This window comes from Cavia porcellus, unplaced genomic scaffold, assembly GCF_034190915.1.
Source record: "Cavia porcellus strain 051 isolate PalLab524CR breed Dunkin Hartley unplaced genomic scaffold, mCavPor4.1 scaffold_15, whole genome shotgun sequence".
NCBI lineage: Eukaryota > Metazoa > Chordata > Mammalia > Rodentia > Caviidae > Cavia > Cavia porcellus.
In genome coordinates, this window is record NW_026947498.1 from 66852547 (window position 1) to 66875450 (window position 22904).

At 34.7% G+C, this 22904-nt stretch overlaps 1 protein-coding gene across 7 annotated transcripts in view; it reads left to right on the forward strand.

Annotated features, from left to right (window-relative positions):
• The first annotated feature begins 7562 nt into the window (after positions 1–7562).
• Stxbp5l (syntaxin binding protein 5L) overlaps positions 7563–22904 on the forward strand; it is a 375791-nt gene continuing 360449 nt past the window's right edge. For 6 of the 7 annotated variants that reach the window (XM_063225050.1, XM_063225052.1, XM_063225055.1 and 3 more), the window contains exons 1-2: positions 7563–7843; positions 8846–9039. In XM_063225050.1, coding sequence (XP_063081120.1) covers positions 8854–9039 — 186 coding nt within the window. In that variant the 5' untranslated portion in view covers positions 7563–7843; positions 8846–8853. The remainder of the gene's footprint in view (positions 7844–8845; positions 9040–22904) is intronic. The other variant, XM_063225051.1, reaches the window with a different exon arrangement.

A 22904-nucleotide genomic window follows, 5' to 3' on the forward strand; every position in this document is an offset into this window, starting at 1 on the left:
ACATTTGGTTTTTAGTATAAAAGTATTCTCATTTTATTTATAATTTGAAGTCAGAGATAAATGTCAAGAATAAGGAAATGATTAAATTGTAAATGCTATCCATATAATTGAATATGATATTGATGTTCAAAATGGATATGTCTAAAGAATATTTAATGCAATAGAAAATGCTCACAACAAAAAACCAGTTACAACTAGAAACAGAACAGCTTGTGCTGGACACTTCTAACTTTTAAAAAAGGTCTTGAAAAGAACTAAAAAATGTCTAAATTTACTAAGCTTCCTATAATAAACACATTTTACATTAATAGATACACATATAAAAATATTAATAAAATGTTATTTCCAGGGTTCTCCAATTGGCAGAAGGATACCTCTGAGGATTCTTGTGTTTCTTGACTATGATAGACTACAGTTTATCTGTATTGGCAACTGCCTATATGAGTATCATTTTAATGACCTTTTTAGTGAGACTTTGTATTGTTTAGGGAAAGAATGTGATGATCTTGAGTAAACAAATCATAGAAAGACAGGATTTTGGAAAGGAAAGAACCTTATAGGTCATCTATTTCAAACCTTTCTGCTCTCTATCAGCTACAGTCAATCAGTCACCAGGTTCAAAAGACTTTTATATTAATAAAAACTAGAAAATAAATTCAAATCTAAAGTCAGTTCTTAGTCACTATTTCAGAAAAGTAAAAGAATAATGAAACTAAGCAATATGTTTATAAGTGCTTTGCATTCTACAAATGCAGAGGTCTTATATGTTTCTTATAACAGTCTATATTTGTTCCTATACACAAGGGAAAATTGAGGTTTAGAGGCCCAAGGCACTTGTTAGTATCACTGTGCCTAAACTTAGGCCTTTCCTAACACCATCTTCTTTTCCCTTAACACATTAAAATGTGGTGGATGAGTACATTAAAAAATCTATTTTAGAATATACTCCAAGAATTGACTTTAATTACATGTTTAATAGCAAATATTTGAGTTTTGTCATAGAAGATATGAGTTCTGTTTGCAATTCTGTTATTGATTGTATGCTGAGCCATATTTTGTATGTTTTGGTTATAACCTAATGACCGCTGCCTGTTTATTTGAAACCCATGAGAGTTATGACACAACTTAATTAACCCTGTGGTTTTTCCCTGTGTGGGCTTGGACTAAGTTGAATCAGGGATTTTAATGCTGGTTTCTATTTCCTGCTTCATAATGGAAAGTGAGCAACTATCAACTAACACCCCTACTGAAGGACGTAGAGTAAGGTTGGATGAAGATTTAAGAAGAAAAAATAATTTTCTAATGCTCTTGAAAAACTTTGTGAGTAAAAAATAGAGGTGGAACTTGGTTTTCTAGCTGTGATTTCTTAATGAAGTTCTAACTTCTAGAATGGCCAATAAAGATAGTGCTATAACTCAACTGCATAGTCAGAAGTGGGTAATAAATTAGGCTACTCAATCCAGAACTATGTATCTCAAAATGAGAAGATTGCAAATGGCACACATTAATGTAAACAAATGCTGTCTGACTTTATGGTGACTCTCATGCCATCACTCTCCCTCTGTTTAAATTTTCTCCAGTTGCTCTGGTACTTTCTCAGACGACAGCCTCTCTAAGTAAATTAGTATTGCTTTGCCAGATCTAATTAGTTATTCAATAACTGTTTTTTCTATCTTAGTGGTCACCCCTTTGTGACTTTGTTAATATACTTCTAATTATACTAAAATCTAGAGAGTAAGATCCTTCTTTCAGTTTATTGTGGTACCCACTGACTCATAGCTCCCAGACGCCATTTTTACTTCTAGCACCTGAACTTCTGATCAGATATTTCTTCTTCTTTTGTTTTATCCTACTGCTTTAATTTGGCCATGACTAACTTTTCTAATATCAAATATTTACATAGTGGAACTTTGTGTGTGTGTGTTTTTCTGATTTATCTAAAGAGAACTGCCAAACTTAAAAAAACGTACTTTGGGATAAAATTATGTGAGTCCAAATTCCTGTTTCAAAATCTACTAGATAGTGAGTTTATTATGTAGTTCTTTGGTTCAGTTTGTCATCTGTAAAATAGAGTGATTTATAACTACCATATATGATCATGTGAGGATTCATTGAGAAACTAATTTTAAATTTTTAAATATAGCTCTATCTCCTAGGTGGTTCGCTTCTAAAAATGTTGCATTTGATGATTTTTAAAATATTTGTATTTTAAAACACAGAAAAGAAAAAACAAGAGACATACAAACAATAAGAATAATAAAAAACCCAACCAATAACAATATAACAATAACAATATTAAGATGATAGGAATTTAACAATGATTATAATATTACATATTGTTATCTTCAACATTTGCTTAGATTACCTGACATAGACATGCAAAATTGATCTAATCATATCTGTATATAAAACCAAGCAGAATAAAACAGAATAAAGCCAGTGAAAACAAAACAGTATAGGTGATACAGGATTTCAAAACAAGACCACAGGAAATCAACAGTGGGCTACTATAATGTCTCTTGTTGTCTTCAAAATAACTGCATAATAATAACATAATAAAAGAAAATAAAACAGAATATAATAAAACATAATAAAATAAAATAAAACATAATAAAAACATCAAACATAATAAAATAAAATAAAACAGAACAAAATAGAACCAATAAAAACAAAACAATGAACACAATACAGGACTTCAAATCAAGACAATAGTAAATCCAAAATGGCTACCATAATATTCTTGTTGTCTTTGAAATAGCTGCCCACACCATGAGATATAATAAAATCAAACAAGACAAACAAAATAAAACCAAACCACACCAAACAGTGAAAATGATACAGGGCTTTAAAACAAGATAGCAGAGGATTAATAATGGCTACCACCTTCAAAGGAAGATCCCTCATAGTTGCTATATTGCATATTATTATCCTCTAAATATTTGATCAGACTACCAGCTTTAGGTCTGCAAAGTAGTGAAACACTAAACACTGCAAGCATTAAGTTGTATTTTTCTTTAACAATTATCATCTCAGCCTGTATTTGCTTGGATCAGCTGGTCGCTTATGGGACCTGGGGAGGGTTTGGCTCTTCTTGTCTCCCACTTTGTGAGCCAAGGGGGCTGGCATCTGGTTCTTCTCCCAACAGCCTGTGCATGGCATTGATTCACAGAAAGCAGCTGGCTTCTTGTTCTCCTCTCCATGGCCTGTGAATGGTGCCAATTCACAGAAAGTAGCTGACTTCTTGTCTCTTCCCTGTGGCCCACACTTGGTGCCAACTCACATTTTTATGGGAAAAATTCATATGCTGAAACCCTAACACTTATATAGCGATCAGTTCTTACTAGAGAAACAAACGTAATGCAAGATATACACTTATATAAGAATTTGTAAGATTGGCTTACAGTGGGCACCCACAGAGCCAGATGTGGAAGAGTGCAAAAGGACTATCTCGGAGATTCGAAGAATCCAGTCAAAGGCCTGGAGCGCAGTGTAATGTTCAGTGGGAATTCAGAGGGTCCGGACTGGAAGCCAGGAGATGCTGTTCAAGATGAAGGTGAAGACTGAAGCTCCTCTGAAGGAACAAAAGCAAGCCTTCCTTCTTTGTCTTACTTTTATCCCATTCTGATGACAACTGTCTCTGGGGCTGGTCTTCCACACTGAAAACTATGCTGAGCCAATCGAGTTGGGTGTTTCTTACTTACTCAACTTGACATAATCAGTTAGCTACCATGACCTAGTACCTCAGTCAATGATTGCATTTGGAACCTTTAAAGAGGTGATTAAGTTAAAGCCATTTGGGTAGGTTCTGATGCAATCTGATGGATTTTCTTATTAAATGAAGAATGTTAGAAATCTAGGGATTGCAGGGATGTGACCCACAGAGAAAGATCTTACAATCCTACAGAAAGATTATAATTATCACTTGCAAGTCACTGAAAGGCCTCAAAAGAAACCAAAAACGCTGACATCTTGATCTTCAAGCTTCCAAAACTGTCTGTGAAGCTTTCATTGTTTGAGCCACCCAGCCTCTGCAATTTTGTTATAACAACCCTGGAAAACTAATACATATTTGACACTCTTTTAGAAAAAGCTACCCCTCTGCCCTCTTTTTGTCTATTATAGTTTCTACTTATTCTTCTACTTGGTAATATGAAGTGATTAAAGAGCATGATCTTAAAAGTTAACTTCAGATTTGAAGACTGGATTTTCCTTGCAAATAACCCGGTATTCATTTCTAATTTTCTCATCTGTAAATGGGGGCTATACCTATTTCAAATTAAAAGAGATGTCTATAAACTTCAGAGTACTCCAGTATTTAGCATACAGATGTAAATAAAGTTGTTAGAACTTTATATAGAGTGGACAATTTATGCTCATTTTATCAATCTGGCTTAGTTTTCTCTAAGTCTAGCCAATTTGGCAAATTTTCCTCTCTGTGTGAAGTGCCACACAGGTATATATTTTCTACAATTATTCGATTTTTGCAGGGGGTTGCATAGAAAAGTGGCTTCAATCCAAGATCATAAGCACTTGCAGTGAGTTGTATTTTCAACATATATTATAAAAATCTTCATAATAGAGTTTTTAAAATGATTTGATGATTTTGCTGCAGTGACCAAGCTATTGTGCTTTCTTGCAAGTCTTTATATTTTTATTTTAGCAAGAAGTCATGGCTTATATCCAAACTATACCTACGTAATTTCTTTCCATGAGCTATTCTTCAGGGTTGCAATAGAATGATTAAGACTATTCATTATTATTACCTTACCCAACTCTAATGTTTTCCACATTCTTTATAAGATATATTTATGGTATGGTCTCATTCCTGCCATAAATAATTTATAAATGTTTTAACTAAATTGGAATGGAATTTGCTTCTATAAAGAATTTATTATGATTCTCTCACCTAGTAACAGTTTTAGAATATAAGTGTTTAGGGGCTGGGGATTTAGCTCAGCAGCATAAGCATCTACTTTGCAAGCAGGCAGTCGTTGAGTTCGATCCCTGGTACCGATAAAAACAAACAAACCAAAAAAGAATATAAGTGTTTATATTGTCCCCCTACATACACAATGTATTGTACTTCTTCCTCATTTCTATCTTTGACTTACAGTCTGTGAATTGGCATCACAATATTTTCTATCCATTGGGGATCTCTCTCTCTCTCTCCCTCTCTCTGTGATTTTCATTGTGTTAAGATTTTTACTGAGTGCTATTTATTCGAATTAATATTTCCTGGACAATTAGTATGTATAAAGCATTATCCTATCCACTGTGGAGAAACATTTAAAATGGTGCTAAAGAGTCTATATTCTAAAAATTCTAATTATGTTTTAAAGACTTCTAATTTTCTGGAAACATATTCCAATATGTTTTTTCTTCTACTCATATCTATTTGAAGGGAAATCTACCGTATTACTTCATAACTCAAGTAGGTTGTTGCATTCTCCCCATAGTCCTAATCTTTGGCAATTTTTTTGTGTGCTTTTTTTTTCAGCTCTCCAAGTTTTAGAATAAAAACCACCATCTACTTTTTAATAATATGGGTGCTAGTGATGGGGAGCGTAAGGAATTTTGCTCATAAACATTACATCTCATTTTTTGAACTGGGATATCTTTTTTCTTTACTTTAACCAAAGGGCCAGACCACCACTCTTTATAGGCTTATTTTCATTTGAGAATTAAGGAGTTTCAGGAGACTTACTGATGAAGGGAAGGAGGACATCAAAACCATTATGCTAGACAACAAGGTCCAGTCCACTAATACTTATTACAAACTCCTCTTTTTCCCTTTTAAAAAGAAAAGACAGACATAAAGATAGGGAATTGAACTCCTTAGTCTTAATTGGTTTCCATACTTGGAGGTGAGCAATGAATCTGGAAGAAGGAAAAAATTTGAGCAAAGAGAATAAAGATAAAGATATAGTTAAAGAATCAGATACAAATATTGGAATTCTATCAAGATTTAGTTTACATCAGACACGATATTCATTTCTATTTTTATTTTTATTCATCCCAAACTTGATATAATTGGGTACTATTCTCATAAATCTTTAACAACTATTAACAAACCAGCTGCAAAAAACCTAGTTCTTTTTAAAAGTGAAATGTGCTGGGTGCTAAACAAACTAGGTGAAATATATAATCCCATGGCTGTCTATTGGGTAGCTGTGTAGTGTCAGAAAAAGGATAAAATGAACATTAAATATTGAAAATTTCAAAGTGAGAGCTTAAACATTAAATCAAGGCTCCGAAAACCAAGCTTTATTCCATTCCATCATTTCCTTTCCTTGTGTACTTGAGCAAGTCCTTTCTCTTTCAAGTCTCTCTCCTGCTCCCTCTCACCATCTCTGGTTGTGGGAGAGAGAGGTGAGACACAGAGATGAAAGGAGCGGGAGAAAGAGGAGGAGGAGGGAGGAAAGGGAGAAGAGTGGTGGGAGAGAGAGAGGGAAGAAGAGAGGAGGGGGGAGGAGAGGGAGAGACGGAGACAGGGAGAGAGACAGAGGGAGAGGAAGAGGGAGCAAAGAAGAGGGGGAAGGAGATGGCAGAGGGAAGAGAAAGAATTCTTAGATCTGTAAAATGTAAGGCAATAAGCATTTGGGCTAATTACTAATGAGCTCTGTTTTGTTCAAATTGAAGTCTATAGTTAGCAATGCCCCCTGAGCTGCCCTTCATTTTCAGAGGAACAGAGCTAGGTCCAAATTTTCCTAAGTTCAATAGCAAGTCAAATCTCAAAACCACATTTTGCCATCTTGATGCAGTGTTTTGTTTTGCTGCACTGAATAGTGTATCATCCAAAATGATTACTGGCTCAGAGAAAAAGCTTAAAAGTCTTATTCTTTACACATTTTATTAAATGAATAATTTATTTAAAAAAATTAAACATCTCTGTATAAGTGAGGATGAAGGAGAAGGAGTAATTTTGCTTCCAAGAGTGAACAAGGTGAGTAATCCCTTAGGAATCTGAGAGCTATACGGTGTATTCTAAAACTGTACTGAAATACAATCCATTCTGACAGAGACATCTCTTAAGCCATTACTAGGTAAGGGTTAGGCAGGGGTTAATTACAAATGTAAATTGAGCGCAGATGTCAAGGAAGTGAGGCAGCCCAAAGGATGCACCTGGCCAGAGGGAAGAGGCTCACAGAGGTGAAAAGCTGCAAAACACTTGTCCTCTTTACATCGTCAAGAGGGAGACCTAAGGTAACCTTCTTGCCTTCTCCACTCCAGGCGCCCAAGTTCTCAAGCTTCCAGGCATTCTATTGATTGCCACTCGCGTCCTTCAACAGGTAGCGCCAATTACAACCCTTAAAGCATGGCGCCGGAGTGTACTGGCCAATACCGACTTCAATCAAACACCTGCGTTTCTACATTCTCCCCTCCCCCTTTCTTTGGCTTTTGTTCCAACCTATCCTCAAATTCCTACCGCGCCTCAGGATCACAGGATTGGCGGGGAGGCGGTTCCCGCCCCTCGACGTTGCTGAGCGCTCCGCCCCTTGGGCGCCCTCCTCAGGAGGCGGGGGCGGGATCGCGCGGTTCGGGGGCGGGGCTTGCTTCTCGCGGCGGGGGCGGAGCCTGTGGCGGAGCCGCCTGCCTGGTTAGGACCTCGGAGAGCGCCCGGCGTCGAGACCATAGACACTGGCGGAGCTGCCCTAGGCGGGCGCACCCACGCCTGGAAGCCCGCCGTTCTCCGCAGCCTTCTCTTCCCGGATTGGCAGGCGCTAGCGGCGTCTGAGGAAGGTGCCTAAGTCCGGGTCCTTAGACGTTCGTCCGGGACGCCGCGCTCGCCGTCCAGCCGCGCTTCCCCCACACCTGCTTGCACGCGTGTGGGCGCCCGCGCAGGGTCTGTAGGGGCCCGTGGGCGCGCGTGTGTGTGCGCTCGGCCCGGCGCGCGGCGATCTGCTGAGGGTGTTGGTGTGCTCGCGCGTTGGGCGCTGGGCCCCGGGGAGCGACGGCGGGAGCCTGACTCCGCGCCCGGCCGGCTCAGGCGGGACTTGCGCCGCAGCCGCCGCCGCCTGGCGTCCCCAGAGGGCCGCTGCTGCGCTGCGGAGAGCGCCGGGGCGGGCGGGCGGACGCGCGGGGCTGCGAGCGGCTGGTTGGCGGGGGTGGGAGGAGGGGGGGTGGGGGTGTAGAGGCGCGGGCGGGAGGGGCCGGGATGAGGGCGCGGGGAAGCGCGGAGGTGGCCGGTGTCGCCGCTCGTCCCTCCCGTCGGCTGTGGTGCTGTCAGCCGCAGATGTTTTGGGCTCCCGACTGTTGGGAATGGGGAGTGGAATAAAAGGCGTCTTTGCCTCCCAAATTTCTTACAGAGAAAAAAGGCACGGCTGAAGATGACAGAGGGTTGGGGGGTGGGGGGGTCGCCTGGAAGATGGTGGCAGAGTAAATTGCAACACCCCCCCCAACAACGTTTTTCTGGAAATAAAAATTATTCTAGCTGAACCTTTAGAAAAAAATCCCGCCTTGAAGAGAGACGCAGAGGGTCTTGTTCTTTTGAATTCTGGTTTGATTGTATAATAATGATGATATAATACTAATGATGAGGATGACACTGCCTTTTATTGTCACCCCAGTGCTGTCAAAGCGTAGTTACAGCTGGGGATAAAGCCCTTGAAAATCTGATGTGTGAAGAAGGAATACAGTTGCTCTAGGAATGGTCTTTATTTTATGAAGATAGATATTTTAGAATTAAAATTTGACAAAACAAGGCCTTCTTTTCCACTTTTTAGCCAATGCTCATAAAATGGGGCTGGCTACTACTGCCTTGAATATGGAAAAATAAATTATTTCACCCGGTATAATTCTATGTACTTAGTCAACCCTTTCTCTTTTCCTTTGACTTTCTCAACAGTCCTTAAAATGAAGAAGTTTAATTTCCGAAAAGTTTTGGATGGCTTGACTGCCTCCTCACCTGGCAGTGGCAGCAGCAGTGGCAGTAATAGCGGTGGGACTGGTAGTGGTCCCTTGCATCCAGGAGGGACGGCTGGAGTTCTGAGAGAGGAAATTCAGGAAACCTTGACTTCAGAATATTTCCAGATTTGTAAGGTAAATTGTGCATTGCTTGAGGCCTATTATTTCTTCATTATATTTCTGTGGAGAAACAAGGAAATAAAACATCACAGTAAGAATCGTTGAGATGCCAACATCAAAGACAGTGCTGCAAAGAATTTTGCAGACTGGTCAATTTGAATTAATAAAGGTATTTCAGGCATCACTTTGTCATCAACTTAATGATGGTAGGGAAGAAATAAGCATAAAACCAAAAGTAGAACTTGCAAGATAATGTTAAGACCCAATACTGGATGAAATATAATATTTTATATAAGCAGTAAACTAAAGGAGAAAATAATCGTTTGGTTTCCTGTGTTGTCATTCAGATATGCTAATTGTATTTCACTGTCCAGTATAAAATAAATAGAACTATTAATACATTGCCAGAATTAAATAGAAAGTAGTAAAATAAATATATTTATTTCAGAAGGTCGAAAGACACTGACTTAAAAATTCAGAACATAAAATCATCCATGAGTTTTTCATCTCTTCATAAGTGTGTAAACATATAGCAAATGTATGCTATGGGCTTAATACTTATAGGATGTGTAATATTTGTAAGCAGTTGAAAATGGCCAGTATTGTAATTTACTGAGACAGCATTTTAGGTAATTATTCTTTGATGTCGAACTCCTTTTTTTTTTTTTTTTTTTTGATGTCAAGCTTCTAATGAAAAAAGAAATTCTGATAGGAGGCAAAGATGAGAATTTACAAAACAATTTTATAGTATCACTTTATGACATGATTATCCTTATTGTCATTTTTTTAGTTTCATCCAAATGTGCTTTTGACATGATTTAGGGAAATGAGTATTGTTTTATGAATGTGTTTGAATACTTGAGAAGTAATAGTAAACTTTTGAAGCCACATAAATTTAGTACCAAATATTTTGATATTTCAATACATTTTTAAAATAAATTAAAATATTTTTTTGGATAGTACACAAATGTAGAATGAGATAAGAAAAATATTAAATATATTGTTATTAGTTTGCTTAAAAGCCAAGTTTATTTAGAATTAAATAAACAGATTTAATTTTAACATATCTTGTGAAATTTGTACACAATAATGATTTTTCCCTCAACATCACGAACAGATATTTTGTGAAATTAGGAAAGATCTTAATAATGGTTATGAGACAAATATGTAAGTGTCTTAGAGTCCAAATTTGAACTTCTGGGCAGGGAATTATATCTTGATTTTTTAAATTCTTTGACATGTTGCTATTTCCAAATCTTAGATTTTGAAAAAAATTCTATATTTTCTGTATTCATGGATATCATAGAGATGCAGAAGAATTTTACTAGAGATAAAATTTTACTAGAGATAAAACTAGAGATAAAAAGGAATGGTAAGTTGTGAAGCAGATTGGTATTAGGTGGCTGAAGTTATAAAGCTGGTATTATTGAAAGCTTCAAAATAAAAAGTTTCAGGAAACTGTGTGAATGTAAAAGAAATGAAATATATAGCTATCTAGTTTTATTCAGAAAAGAGATGATCATGAAACCTGTCAGGAGTTAAATATACTACTTTGATAACATGGCAAGATAGAGTGAGCACTAATAAATAAAGAATAAAAAATTTGTTTTTCTTGAAAGCTTCACCATTGGCCAGCCAAATTATCTTGGGCAAAACATTTAATGCCTTTCTCTCTCCAGATAAGATTTTTGCTACAGTAGTTTGGGAATAAGTATTTCTGCTTTCCTTACCTGAAAGAAAGAGGGTTATTGGAAGCTAGAGAAGATAGTATAGTGAAGGCTCTACATAAAAATGTATATTTGTGTTATTGTGAAAAGTTAAAAGATTGTTTGTTGCTTATAGTAGAATACAAACATTATAATGTGATATTATAGGCTATTATAATATTGGATAATGAATTTCAAATACATTACAAGGATAATGTTAATAGTATTGAAGTCTAAATGGAAAAACTACTATGGAATTTGAAGAAGAATGTAGTTAATTTAAAAAAGTGGTTATATGACTGTATAATAGGTTATCTGATCTATAGTATATAAAAATGGGTTAAGGAAATCACAAAATTAGGACTGTTATTGCAAAAAAGGAATTCATTAGACACACTGATTACATGTGAATAAAATATTCTACCATGAGTAGTAAGGAGTTGAGTATTAAGGAGTCTGGACACTTGTACCTTTCAACATGGCTAATATTAAAGTAATGTATATTAAGACTCTATTCTGTTGAAAGCCATTGCTCTCCCTACTGTCTAATGAGTCATCAACTTCTATTTTATTTCCTTAGTATTTCAGAAATGTACTCCCCTTTTTTAATCCCTAGTAATTGTTCATTCCACCATATTTTCTTGTTTGGTCTTCATTTTCTGACTGATTTTCTCATTTTTTGTTTTACCTATTTTATTTTGATGTAATATTACTTCTGAAATACAGTGTTAACCATATCATTTCTCTGCTAAAATCTCTGTACTGGTTTCTCTAGAGCGGTGGTGTTCTACAAAGCAGTCTTATTTGAAACCCCATTAAATAACACCTATTAAAACAAATAAATGTTGTACTTGATTGGCAGAGAGTATTGGTTTCATGATGTATAATAATAAGTTGTACAACCAGCCAGGGAAAATTTGTTTTTTGTATTTGATTTTTGTTGTATATAGGCAGATAGAGGGATATTTGTTAGACTTTATAAAACAAAGGAGTTAAGGTATAGCCTTCATAATAGATGTATATATAAGAAGTTCAAGAACACAGAAAAAAATTAATGCATGAGTTTACTGTAACATTCTTTAAATTCAGTATGTGTGCATTTAAATGCTTATATTGTTGAGGTAATTGTGAAGTACACATATGACCTTTCCTGAATGTGAATTCCATGAAACATGATTTGAAGCCACTGCTTTTAAAATTACTTATTCAATGATACATTTATTTACTTTTTTGTTTGCTTGTCCCACTAGAATATAAACTTGGCAGAGGCAGGGCTTTATTTTGTTCACAGTGTATCACTGATGTATAAAACAGTGCATACAACATAGAATGTAGTGAAATATTTATTGAGTAAATTAACAAATAGCAAGGAAGCTGTTAGAGAATAGTATGTTAAGAGCAAACTAGATGTTATTTTGAACAGCTTCTTAGGGGTTTTATGAAATTAACTTTGTTATAGAAAGGGAAAGAAACAGTCAGTGAAAGTGAAACATTAAGAACATAACACAATCTTTTTAAAAATATGGAAAAGAAGCTTAAATTAAGCTGAATTAAATTTATTTCACTTTTGATTGGGAAGATATTAGGAACATTCAGGTTTCCAAATAGTCACAGGAGCAATTGAGAATTGTGAGAGTGACAATGACAAATGCACAAGATATTTTAGACCTAATTAGTAAAACAGGCAAAAATAAATATATCACTAGTACTAGATAATGTAATCCCTCTGAGTAAACTCTGAAATTAGTTAATTCAATATTCATTAGTATTTATTAGCTGTTTTATAAATGGTCATGATATCAGAACCAAATATAACTAGAATACTTTTTGCAGGGAAATGGAATTGTAATCATGATTTGATATATTAGATATGATTAGATATATGATTTGGTATATTAGATCTTTGCAAGTAATTAGGTATACAATCAGAAACATAGGGAGAGTTGTCCTTCCCAGGGCCCTGAGAAGCAGAAAGGAGATTTAAGTACCCAGATATTCATGAATATCATCTTTTTTTCAAGATTTCTGTTTTCTCCACATACTTCTGATTTTACATTTTGAGTATTTCTGTAACTGAAAGTGGCATAAGATCATAATTATAATTCCATATTTTTGTAGTTTTCGTCTATAAATGAAATACATACCTGAAGCAGGGGTGAACTTATTTCTATACTTATAAAGTAGTAGAATAAAAGGCAGTACAATCTACATTGTAGGATAATTTATTATGGATATAGCATATAACAGTGGCTTCATGTTCTTGTCACTAAAAAATGAGCAGTAGAGGTTGGACCTCTTTTATAATGGCAATAAAGATAAACCAGGAAAAATTTAGCTATCTCTGTTGGAATGAAAATGTTAAGGCTAAGAACCAAAAATAATTAAAATAAATACTTATAATAACCAGTAATTGTTATGTATCCTAAGATCTCTGTGCTCTTTTTCTTGACAACATAAAGGTGCAGAGAATGTTTGAATAAAGGGTTTACACATGTAGGAATTATTTTTATGACTTTGAAAGATATTATAGGAAACAATTGCATTTTGCCACGAAAGGTCCTGTGGTGCTGGTGTATTGTTAAGAAATTGTGATCTTGATCTCAGTGTGGAATTTCTAAAGAGCTAACAGTGTTGAAATACTTTAAAATCTTACATATTTTCCAAGTATTACTTAAAGGATTATTATCAGTAATTAAATGAAATTGCTAATCTTGAAGTTTATTGCATTTCTACAGTTGTCTTTCATCACTTGAAGATGTGCCTATGACAATTCAGAGTAAAATTCAGTAATTCATTTTTTAATTTTAGGGCAATTGTGTTGAACTAAGGTAATGACTATAAAAAATTTTATTTACTATATTAATAGCCATGACTTTCACTACATCCAGTAGTGGAATCAAGTAAAAGATCTTCTGTCAAATTTGTTGATTATAAATTGACTACAAACAAAAGTCTGAAAAATGAAAAAAAAACTTTATAAATCATTTATACCACAATAAATTGAGGAACTGAGAATGAAGGAAATGCATATAGCAGTAACATCTAAATTGGTGGAGAGTTAGCACAAGAGCCACAGGAAAACGGAGAAGAATGATAGGAACATTCAAGAATAGAGGCAGATGGTCTGAATCCTTCCTTGTAGAAATGGAGAAATTCAGCCATTCTCAACTTTGCAGAGAGGTCAGTGAAGGTGAAAGTGAATAACACAGAACTGTCAGAGACAACTGAATTAGACCAAGAAGAATTTGATAAAGGTAATATCTTTAAAGTGATGGATAAAATTAAAGTCACACTGTAGTACAGTATTCTAATTGGTAGAATCAGTGACTTTAATAGTAGATATAAGAGGATTTGATTTTATAAAGTGAAAAGTGGTCAGAAAGTAGCAGAGATGATGTAGTCTGATATTATCTTGATACAGCATAAGGATAGTCAATGTATTTAAGCCAAAAAGTGCAATTAATATGACCAGAAGAGAGAGGTTAGGGTGGGAAACTAGAGGTAAGATTTCCTTTTAAAGTAGTAGAGTATCTTATCTAGAATTTTTTTCTTTACTTGATGAGAATTCATATTTCTTTTAGATTCTTAGTAAAATCTTCACTCTATTTCTTTTCAGGTAAATAAAATTCTTATTTTACTAGAATATTGTTTATTAATTGCCTGTTGCTGCTTTAACAAAAACAGTTGCCCAAAACTTAATGGATTAGAACAGTACAAATTTATTACCTTATAGATCTGGAGGTCAGAAGTATGAAACAAATATCTTTTGGTTAAAATCAAGGAATTGACAGTGCTACATGTTTTTACGAAGGCTTAGGAGAGATTTTGTTTTCTTATTTTTTCCAGCTCTCAGAAACTGTTCATAGTTTGTTGGCTTGTGGCCACCTTTCATCTTCAGAGTTGATGTTTTTCAGATGTCATCAGTGTGACACTGACTTTCCTGCCTCCTCCTTCCATGTTTAATGTTGCTTATGATTCTACTGGGCCAACCATGATAAACCAGATTAATACTCCATTGCAGTGATTCTATCTGCAGTCTTAATTCCCCTTTGCCATATACCAAACATATTTATGGGGCTTTTTTGGGGGGGCTGTTACTCAGTTTATAACAAAGATGCTTTTCTCCCTCACCTATTCTTTTTAGTTTTATGGAAAAACTTAAGCAAACAGAGACATTAGTATAAGGGATCCTTGGCTTTGGCAGTTATCAACCTTGGTAAATCTTGCTCATATTTATTGTGTATTTACTACTCTTGTCATTTCGTTATTTTAATGCAGATCTCAGACATGTTACCCTTCTGCTTTTATAAACCACAGAAGTCAGACAATTACCTTCCATCTTTTTAAAATAATATAATCTCAAATACCATTACATCTAAAAAATTAACAGAATTGCTTCATATATTTTAATATGTAGTTAATGCTTAAATTTCCTTACCTGTCCCATATTACTGTTTTGTAATAAGACTGGGATCCTAGGAAAGCTCATGTTGGATTTGTACTTAGCAAAAGCTATTTTGGACAAAGGGCTTTTTAAAAAAAATGAAATCAGTTAACCTGTGCTATTGTATATGTTAATGAAAACAAAACTATATCTGACTACTTTATGAATTGGAAGACAATTTTTGAGGAAGTGGGTAGATTATTCAGTGTATTTCAAGATAGCAAGTTGTGATACACTGACCTTTAGAGGTTGTTTTCGAGACATATTAATACCCTTTAATTTGTCCACAAAAGAATATTGCTAAGCTTAGCAGTAGTACCTCTGTGGTACTATTCTGAGGTTGACTTTGCTGAGCATGTTAGGAAAAAGTAAAATTAATGTCGACATTAATTAGTAAAAGTAACACGGTTTCTTCAGGTTGCACTTAATGCTATTAACTAATACATATGAAGTAAGTTAGGGGAGGAAAAGAGTATATTCAGTTTCACAGTTCTCTTTACAAAAGAACAGAATACTTGTGAAGGAGCTCTCTGTAATACTTATAAATTATAGAATAAAAATGAAGTGGTTGAAGTCTTATATTTCTAACTTTAATTTCTTATAAGTTATAACTTATCCAAGAGTCGGGTTAATAGGCTAAATATACTTGAAGAACTGAATTGAGAAGAGTAAGAGGATCAGAATACTAGTAAGGAATTTAATTTATTGAGTTCCATTTATAAATAATCTGTAAAATATGTATACTGTTACATAATTCAGAGTGTTTCTTATTCTACCCTTATGGTAGTTTATTACTGAACCTTTACTTTTTCCATTTCCACTCTAACCAAATTTCCATTGACAGTTGATATAATGTTCAGTCTTCTTGTGCTTCAAAATACTACCCAGCTTAATTTGTGATTTTACTTACTAGTAGACATTAAAAACCTATTTTACATACAATCCTGTAGTAGCAGTTTTTAACTGGGTCATCATTTTTAAAGAATGTTAACAAAGCAACATAGTATATAAAACATTTTGATTAATAATTTATATTGTCAGTGTGCTATAATTCATTTTTAGAGTTTTTATGAAACTTCCTCTTATAATTTTCAAAATGCAACAAGTCCTTTGCTTCCTGCACGTTTTTTTCTTGTTTCCTTTATTTGTACTATTTTTGAGTTGTTTTATACTGTATTTGCTATTTTTTTCTTTGTCTGTTGGCCAGATTAATTTCCACCTGTATTCTCTTGGCTAAGGTTTCTTTACTCTGGAAAGTGTTTGAAACATTTCTTTTACAACAATTTCACTATTCTAACAAGTCCTAATACTCTTATAGGAATTAGTAAAATATCAAAATGACTTTTTCAGTTAAAATTTTTGTTTTATTTACCAGTTTCTTTTGAAAGGGTTGAAAAATGTTTAACCTTGGCATGTTTAGTTTAACTATAAAAGAATTATCTTCAAATCATGCTTCTTTGTTCTCTGACAACTAATACTCCAATCTCTGTCTTCATAAAAAGTGAGGTTATACAGTTACTATAACTGCATTTAACTTTACATTTTTGCAGTAAGCGTGTGTTTTCTGAGGAAAGTTATAAATTTAAGAAACTTGAAGCAAGAGATATATTTTGTGGTCATAGGGTGCTAATAGGTAAACATTTGAGAATGGATAATTAACAAAATAAGAAAGAATAAGAAAAGGAAAAGAGGGGAAACATTTGAGGTATAACTTACATAAAATAAAGTTTACAGATTTTAAGTACTCAATTCAGTAGATCTGACTGTTTGATAATCTGAATATTATACTTTCAACATATTTACATCGTGTAAACATCAGTCAAAATAAAATATAGAATTTCATGAATTTTCTTAAATTTCTTCTTTATCCTTCTATTTAGTTTTTCACTTCTGTCTTTTAAGGAGGCAGCTAAATTCTGCTTCAATCACTATACTTAGTCTTGCTTGTTCTTAGACTTCATATAAATAGAATCAGAAAATATGTAGACTGTGTAGGTATATGAAGTTTTGCCAGTGTTGTTCAATGTCTCGGTAATTTTTCTCTTTGTATTGTTAAATACTTCCATCAAATATTTTTATTGAAAAATTGTATTTCTATTATATCACAGACATGCTCATTTCAGAAAATATAGCATGGTAAAGAGAAAAATATAAATTTCTGTACTTTAAACACTGCAAATACAGGAAACAAATTATTGATTTTGGGGGTATATTTTAGTATTCTTTTTTACTTAGTTTTTCATTAGCTAGAAATAAGCAAAGACTATCCAAATGAGTAAAGAGCTATTTATCCAAAGCTTACTAAAGCAGGGAAATGGAATACTATCAGTAGTATTTAGCAGAAAATGAAGAACAAATAGGTCAGTGGAGCATTTTTATAATGATAAAAGGGCAGACTTCAGATACGTACTCTCTGGAAGATGGATGGCGTGGGAAATTGAAGGTAAACTTAAGTAAAGTTGGAGAATCCTATGTAATTAGTTTGGGAAACATTTTACTGTCATTAGTATTGAGCTGGAAGTATTGTTGAGGAAGCTGCAAAGATTGGGGAATCTGGTAGTCATTGGACTGAGTTCTTAATTATTCCATGCTGAATGCTGCAAAGGTTATGGTTGACCTCCTGTATCTAGTCCTTGAAGGGCCTGTAGTATGTTTTCTTGGGATGGTTGTTGCAGAGATTGTAGATCAGAGTTCTGTAATCATTTATGGTCTAGCCGTTGTGTATTCTATGCTCAGTCTTTCAGTTATGTTTGGTATGTCTTACAGATCTTACATAGACTTTTATATCGTAGTGCTTTCAATTTAACATTAGAATAGAAGTTTTATAATTTTAGTGACTTTATGATAGTCCATCTAGTGGGAGCACTCTTGTTATTGAAAATGTAGCTGTTTTCATTTCTTCATTCTTACAATACTATTGTGAACATCTGTGAGCCTTATACTATCAGCATATTTAATATTATTTCCCAAAATTAGATTCAAAGATATAAAATAGTGATTATAGGGGATATGTATATATATATATAATTTATATACATAAACATATATATAAAATTTTATATATATATATAAAATTTACTTGCTAAAAGTATTCACCAATTTAAACGCTCTCTGATATAACTTCCAGATTAATAGTGTTCTCACTAGCTGTAGATATTAGAATTTTTTAAATTTAGTAGATGGAAATAGAATTTCAGTTGTTTAATTCATAGTTTTTATTACTAATTATTTTTGTTATTCTCTCATATATTTATATTTAAAACTAGTTTAATTTTTTCTTTTTACAAATTTTTTTTTCATGACCTTTATCTTATCTATTGGTTCGTAGTAACAGTTACATCAGTTTGTATAAAATCATTATATATTGGTGCTAGGGATATAGCTCAGTAGTACTAGTGCCTGCTTGGCAAGTGTGAGGTGGTTAGTTCAATCCCCAGCACCAAAAAAACAAAACAAAACAAAAAACCTATATATTTAGTATATTATTAGTTTGTCATTTATATTTTTATTAATAGTCTCCATTCATTGCTGGCATCTTTTAAATAAATTTTTAAAAATTACATACTATTTTTGATGTGTAGTCACACTAGTGACACCTTCCTTAGTGACTTTTCTCTCAGAAAATATCTCAGCAATACAGATTTGTTATTGTTCATTTCTAATTACTTTTATATTTGATATTTCATATTTTAACATTTTTATTCCAAACAATTTGGTGTACAATATTACACTACTGATTTTTTTCTTTAAACAGCCAGTCAGCTGTACCATACTACTTATTAATTGGTTTCTACTGTTTCCACTGGCTGTGATACTCCTTTGTCAGATACTAACTTTCAATGTGTACTATCAATTGTGTGTGGGATAACTGTGTTCTTACACTTTTCTGCTTGTTCTTATGCCAGTAATGTAATGCTTTCATTTTCAGGCTGACAAAAATACATAGTTTAAAAAGAAATGAAGTTCTCTACCTGTCAGCTGAAGAGTACACACCTATTGTCAAACGTAGTTTTTAAAAAATTTATTAGTACATATTTCAAGTACATTATGATTACATTCATTGTGGGGAGTTGATACACAGTTGTATTAGAGAAATGGCGATTATATATTACATAGCAAGGACTCACAAAATTTGGTCTGTGTTATTGGCTTTAGGCCAAATGCAAAGAAGCATGAATTGAATGTTGTCAGAAAATGTGGACAATTCTATGATTTTGTGTCCTAAGAATTTTTATCACGGATATTGGAATGGTAAGGTTTTTTTTTTTGAACAAGACCTCAAAAGCACGAAAAACAAAGCAAATGAGATTATGTCAAACTAAAAAGTTTTTGCTTAACCAAGGAAAGGACACAACATAGTACAGAGATAAAGCTACAGAACAAGAGCAAGCACTTGCAATGTATCTAACAAGGGGTTGAAATCCAGAGCATATAAGGAACTCCAAAAACTCAATAGAAAATGTGAATAGCTTTGTTTAAACAATAGGTTTTAGATATAAATAGCATTTCTCAAAAGAGGACATACAGTTGACCAACATGCACATGAAAACATTCTAAATATCACTCACTAATCATCAGGGAAGTTCAGATCAAGATCACCAAATACCACTTCACCCCAGATATCACCACATTCCAGTGTCTGTGAAGAATGTCTGTGATCAAAGAGTGAAAATAATAAGTGCTGGCCAGGATGTGGAGAACAAAAAAATCCCTGTACAATGTTGGTGGGGAATGTGAATTAGAACAGCTATTGTGGAAAACAATATGGATGTTCCGCGGGGGGAACAATATTGATGTTCTGGGGGCGGGGGATTGCCAGCAATCCTACTATTGAGTATATATACAAAGGAAATGAAATCAGTACATCAAACAGCTATCTGCTTTGCACTGCAACACTGTTCACAAAAGCCAAGAAGTGGAAACAGTTTGTATCCATCAGTTGCTGAATGGATAAAAGAAATGTTATGCATACATACAGTAGCACACTATTCAGACATAAAAAGAATGAAATCCTGTCACTTGGATGGAATGAGAGATCATTACTAAGTGACATAAGGTAAAGCAGAGAAAAAAGTGCCAAGATGTCACACATATATGGAATTTAAAAAAAAATGATCTCTTGGAAATTGATTGCTGAATAGTGGTTACCAGACTACAGAGTGCAATGGGGCAAGGAGGGGATAGGGAAAAGTTGGTTAGCATGGAGTTACCTTTAGATAGGAGCAAGAAGCTTGGTGTGTTGTTATACAGTAGGTTGACTATAGATATGAATATTGTAGTACACGTTTCAAAAATTGGAAGAAAGAATTTTAAAACTTTTTGCCATAAATGACAAATATTTGAGGAGATAAATATGTTTAACCTGATTTTAACATTACAAATATATATAGTTTTTTTTTTTTTTTTTTGCCTTTTTCGTTTTTACCGGTACCGGGGATCGAACTCACGACTGCCTGCTTACAAGGCAGGCACTTATGCCGCTGAGCTAAATCTCCAGCCCCAATATATATAGTTTTTGAACGTTACTTAGAACCATTAATCTGTACAACTTTTGTTTCATGTATCAGTTGAAAAATAGTATTAAAAATTAGGAAGGGATGGGGATATGGCTCAGTGGCATAAACACCTGCCTGGTGAGTGCAAGGACCTGAGTTTGATTCCCAGTATCCTCCTCTGTCAAGAAAAGAAGTAAGTCAAAAGAGTGACCTTGGAGACAGAAACAATTATGAGTCAAGAGGAGTGTCTTGGGGCTAAAATTGTAGCATAGAAGCACTTGCTCATGTTAGCTGGTTAAGAGAAATGTTTAATTATTAGTGTCACTTGTACTGTGTTTTTTCAGCTATTTGTACCCATGATTCTGCAGTGGTCTTATTTTTGTCTTGCTTCATCACAATTATAATGTGGCTGTATATAATGTCATTTTTAGGTGAAAATTTTCATATTCAACAGGAGCACATTGTAGCCTACCTGTCAATGTCAGGCCACCTCTAGCCTGAGTTAGAGATTGCTTTTCCTTTTTTTTTTTTTTTTTTCGCAATTTCTTTCTTAACATACTATAGCTACAGTATGTTGTTAAGCAAGCCTATTTCAATACCTAGATGAAAGAAATTAAGGCATTGGCAATAAAATTAATCCAATGCCAAGTCTATTGATTTAAGTTTTCTCTAATCTCTGTAACCTAGTGAATGGCTAACTTTTAAAGGAATGATTATAAATTGCTGAAAACATCAATTGAATTTTGAATGAAATTATCAGTCATTTTCTTTGTATAATGACACTACAAAACATTTTGAGCTTTTTTTCTGTTTTAATTTTCTGCCCTGGTTATTTTTATATATTTTTATTTTTAAAATTTCTTCTTCTTCTTTTTTTTTCTTTTTTGGTACTGGGGATTGAACTCCCGACCTTGCATTTTACCAAGTAAGCACTTGAACCACTGAGCTAAATCCCCAGCCACCTGTTTATCTTTATTAAGCTGCTGTTCTTCCTCTTTAAATTTGATTTATTTTTAATAGCTCTTTCATCTTTTTTATTTTAATCTTAGATCTTTTTCTTTCTTTGCTGCTGCATTTATTTGTATTAAATCATATTGTGCCTTTCTTCTCAAATTTAGATCCAATTTTTGTGCTAAATTGAAATATTTTAAAATTTCTTCTCAGTATCTTAAGACTTCTTTGAATGGCATATTGTTTGGAAATGTTTTGTAATCTGTAATTATTTTGAGATTTTTCTGGCTATGTTATGAACTTATAATTCACTTGCCTTGTGGTCTGAGAGCATTCTTTATGATTTCTAGTCTTCTAAATTTGTTGAGAGGTATTTTATAGTCCATAAAGCAGTTTGCCTTTAAGAATTCAGTTTATTTGAGGGGGTTTCCAGAAGATGGCAGATCAGTAAGCAGCAAAATAGGGAGCTTCTCTGAGAAAAATAGCTCAGATGCCAGTATAAAACATCCTGGAGAAGACCAGATGGAGGGGAATGGACCCTCTTAACCCAGGAAGAAACTAAAGGTTAAAAAGAAAAAAAATGAAAATCATGGACGGAAGGCTATAGCCAGACTCACTCTCACTAGAGCCAGTCCCATTATATAGGAAACGCCACTTGAATCCAGAAATGCGTGGTCACGGTGAAGTTGGGGTTGGCAAGCCAGAGGGCCTCAGTGGAAAGAAGCAGTCATGGAGGGGAGTGGTGGAATGGAGAGCAGCCCTTGGCTTGGAGATCTGGCTCGGAGATCTGTACCAGCTCACAGTGAGTGCATGGAAATCAGTTCTCCTGTGGTAGTGGATGAGGGACCCGGGCAGCATTTTGGAGTAGGGCAAGGTAAACTCAGAACCAGAACTGCAGGGGCTTCAGTCAGCTACTCCTAGTGCAGAGCAGATTGGTGAGAATTGCTCAGACTGAGTCCTGTCTCTGTTTATGATGCAATAACATAAGACAAGGCCTCCCTGAAATATACCTAAATGGCCTTATCCATGTGGCACACACTAATGTGGTGAAGACTCTCAGCAGCCAACCAGTTCATAAGGAAGGGGCCAGCCTGCCCCACCCCTGCTTATACTTCAGTGGCCAACAGCAGACTGGGGAGGGCAGCAATCCCTAGCTTCAGAGTAATCGCAGCCAATACAGGAAGTGCAGGGGACCCCTATTGTCCACTCATCTGGAGGAAACCAGAAACATGACAACAGAAAGAAAAAGAAATCTCCAGTCCCGAACACAAACACTACTGGGAG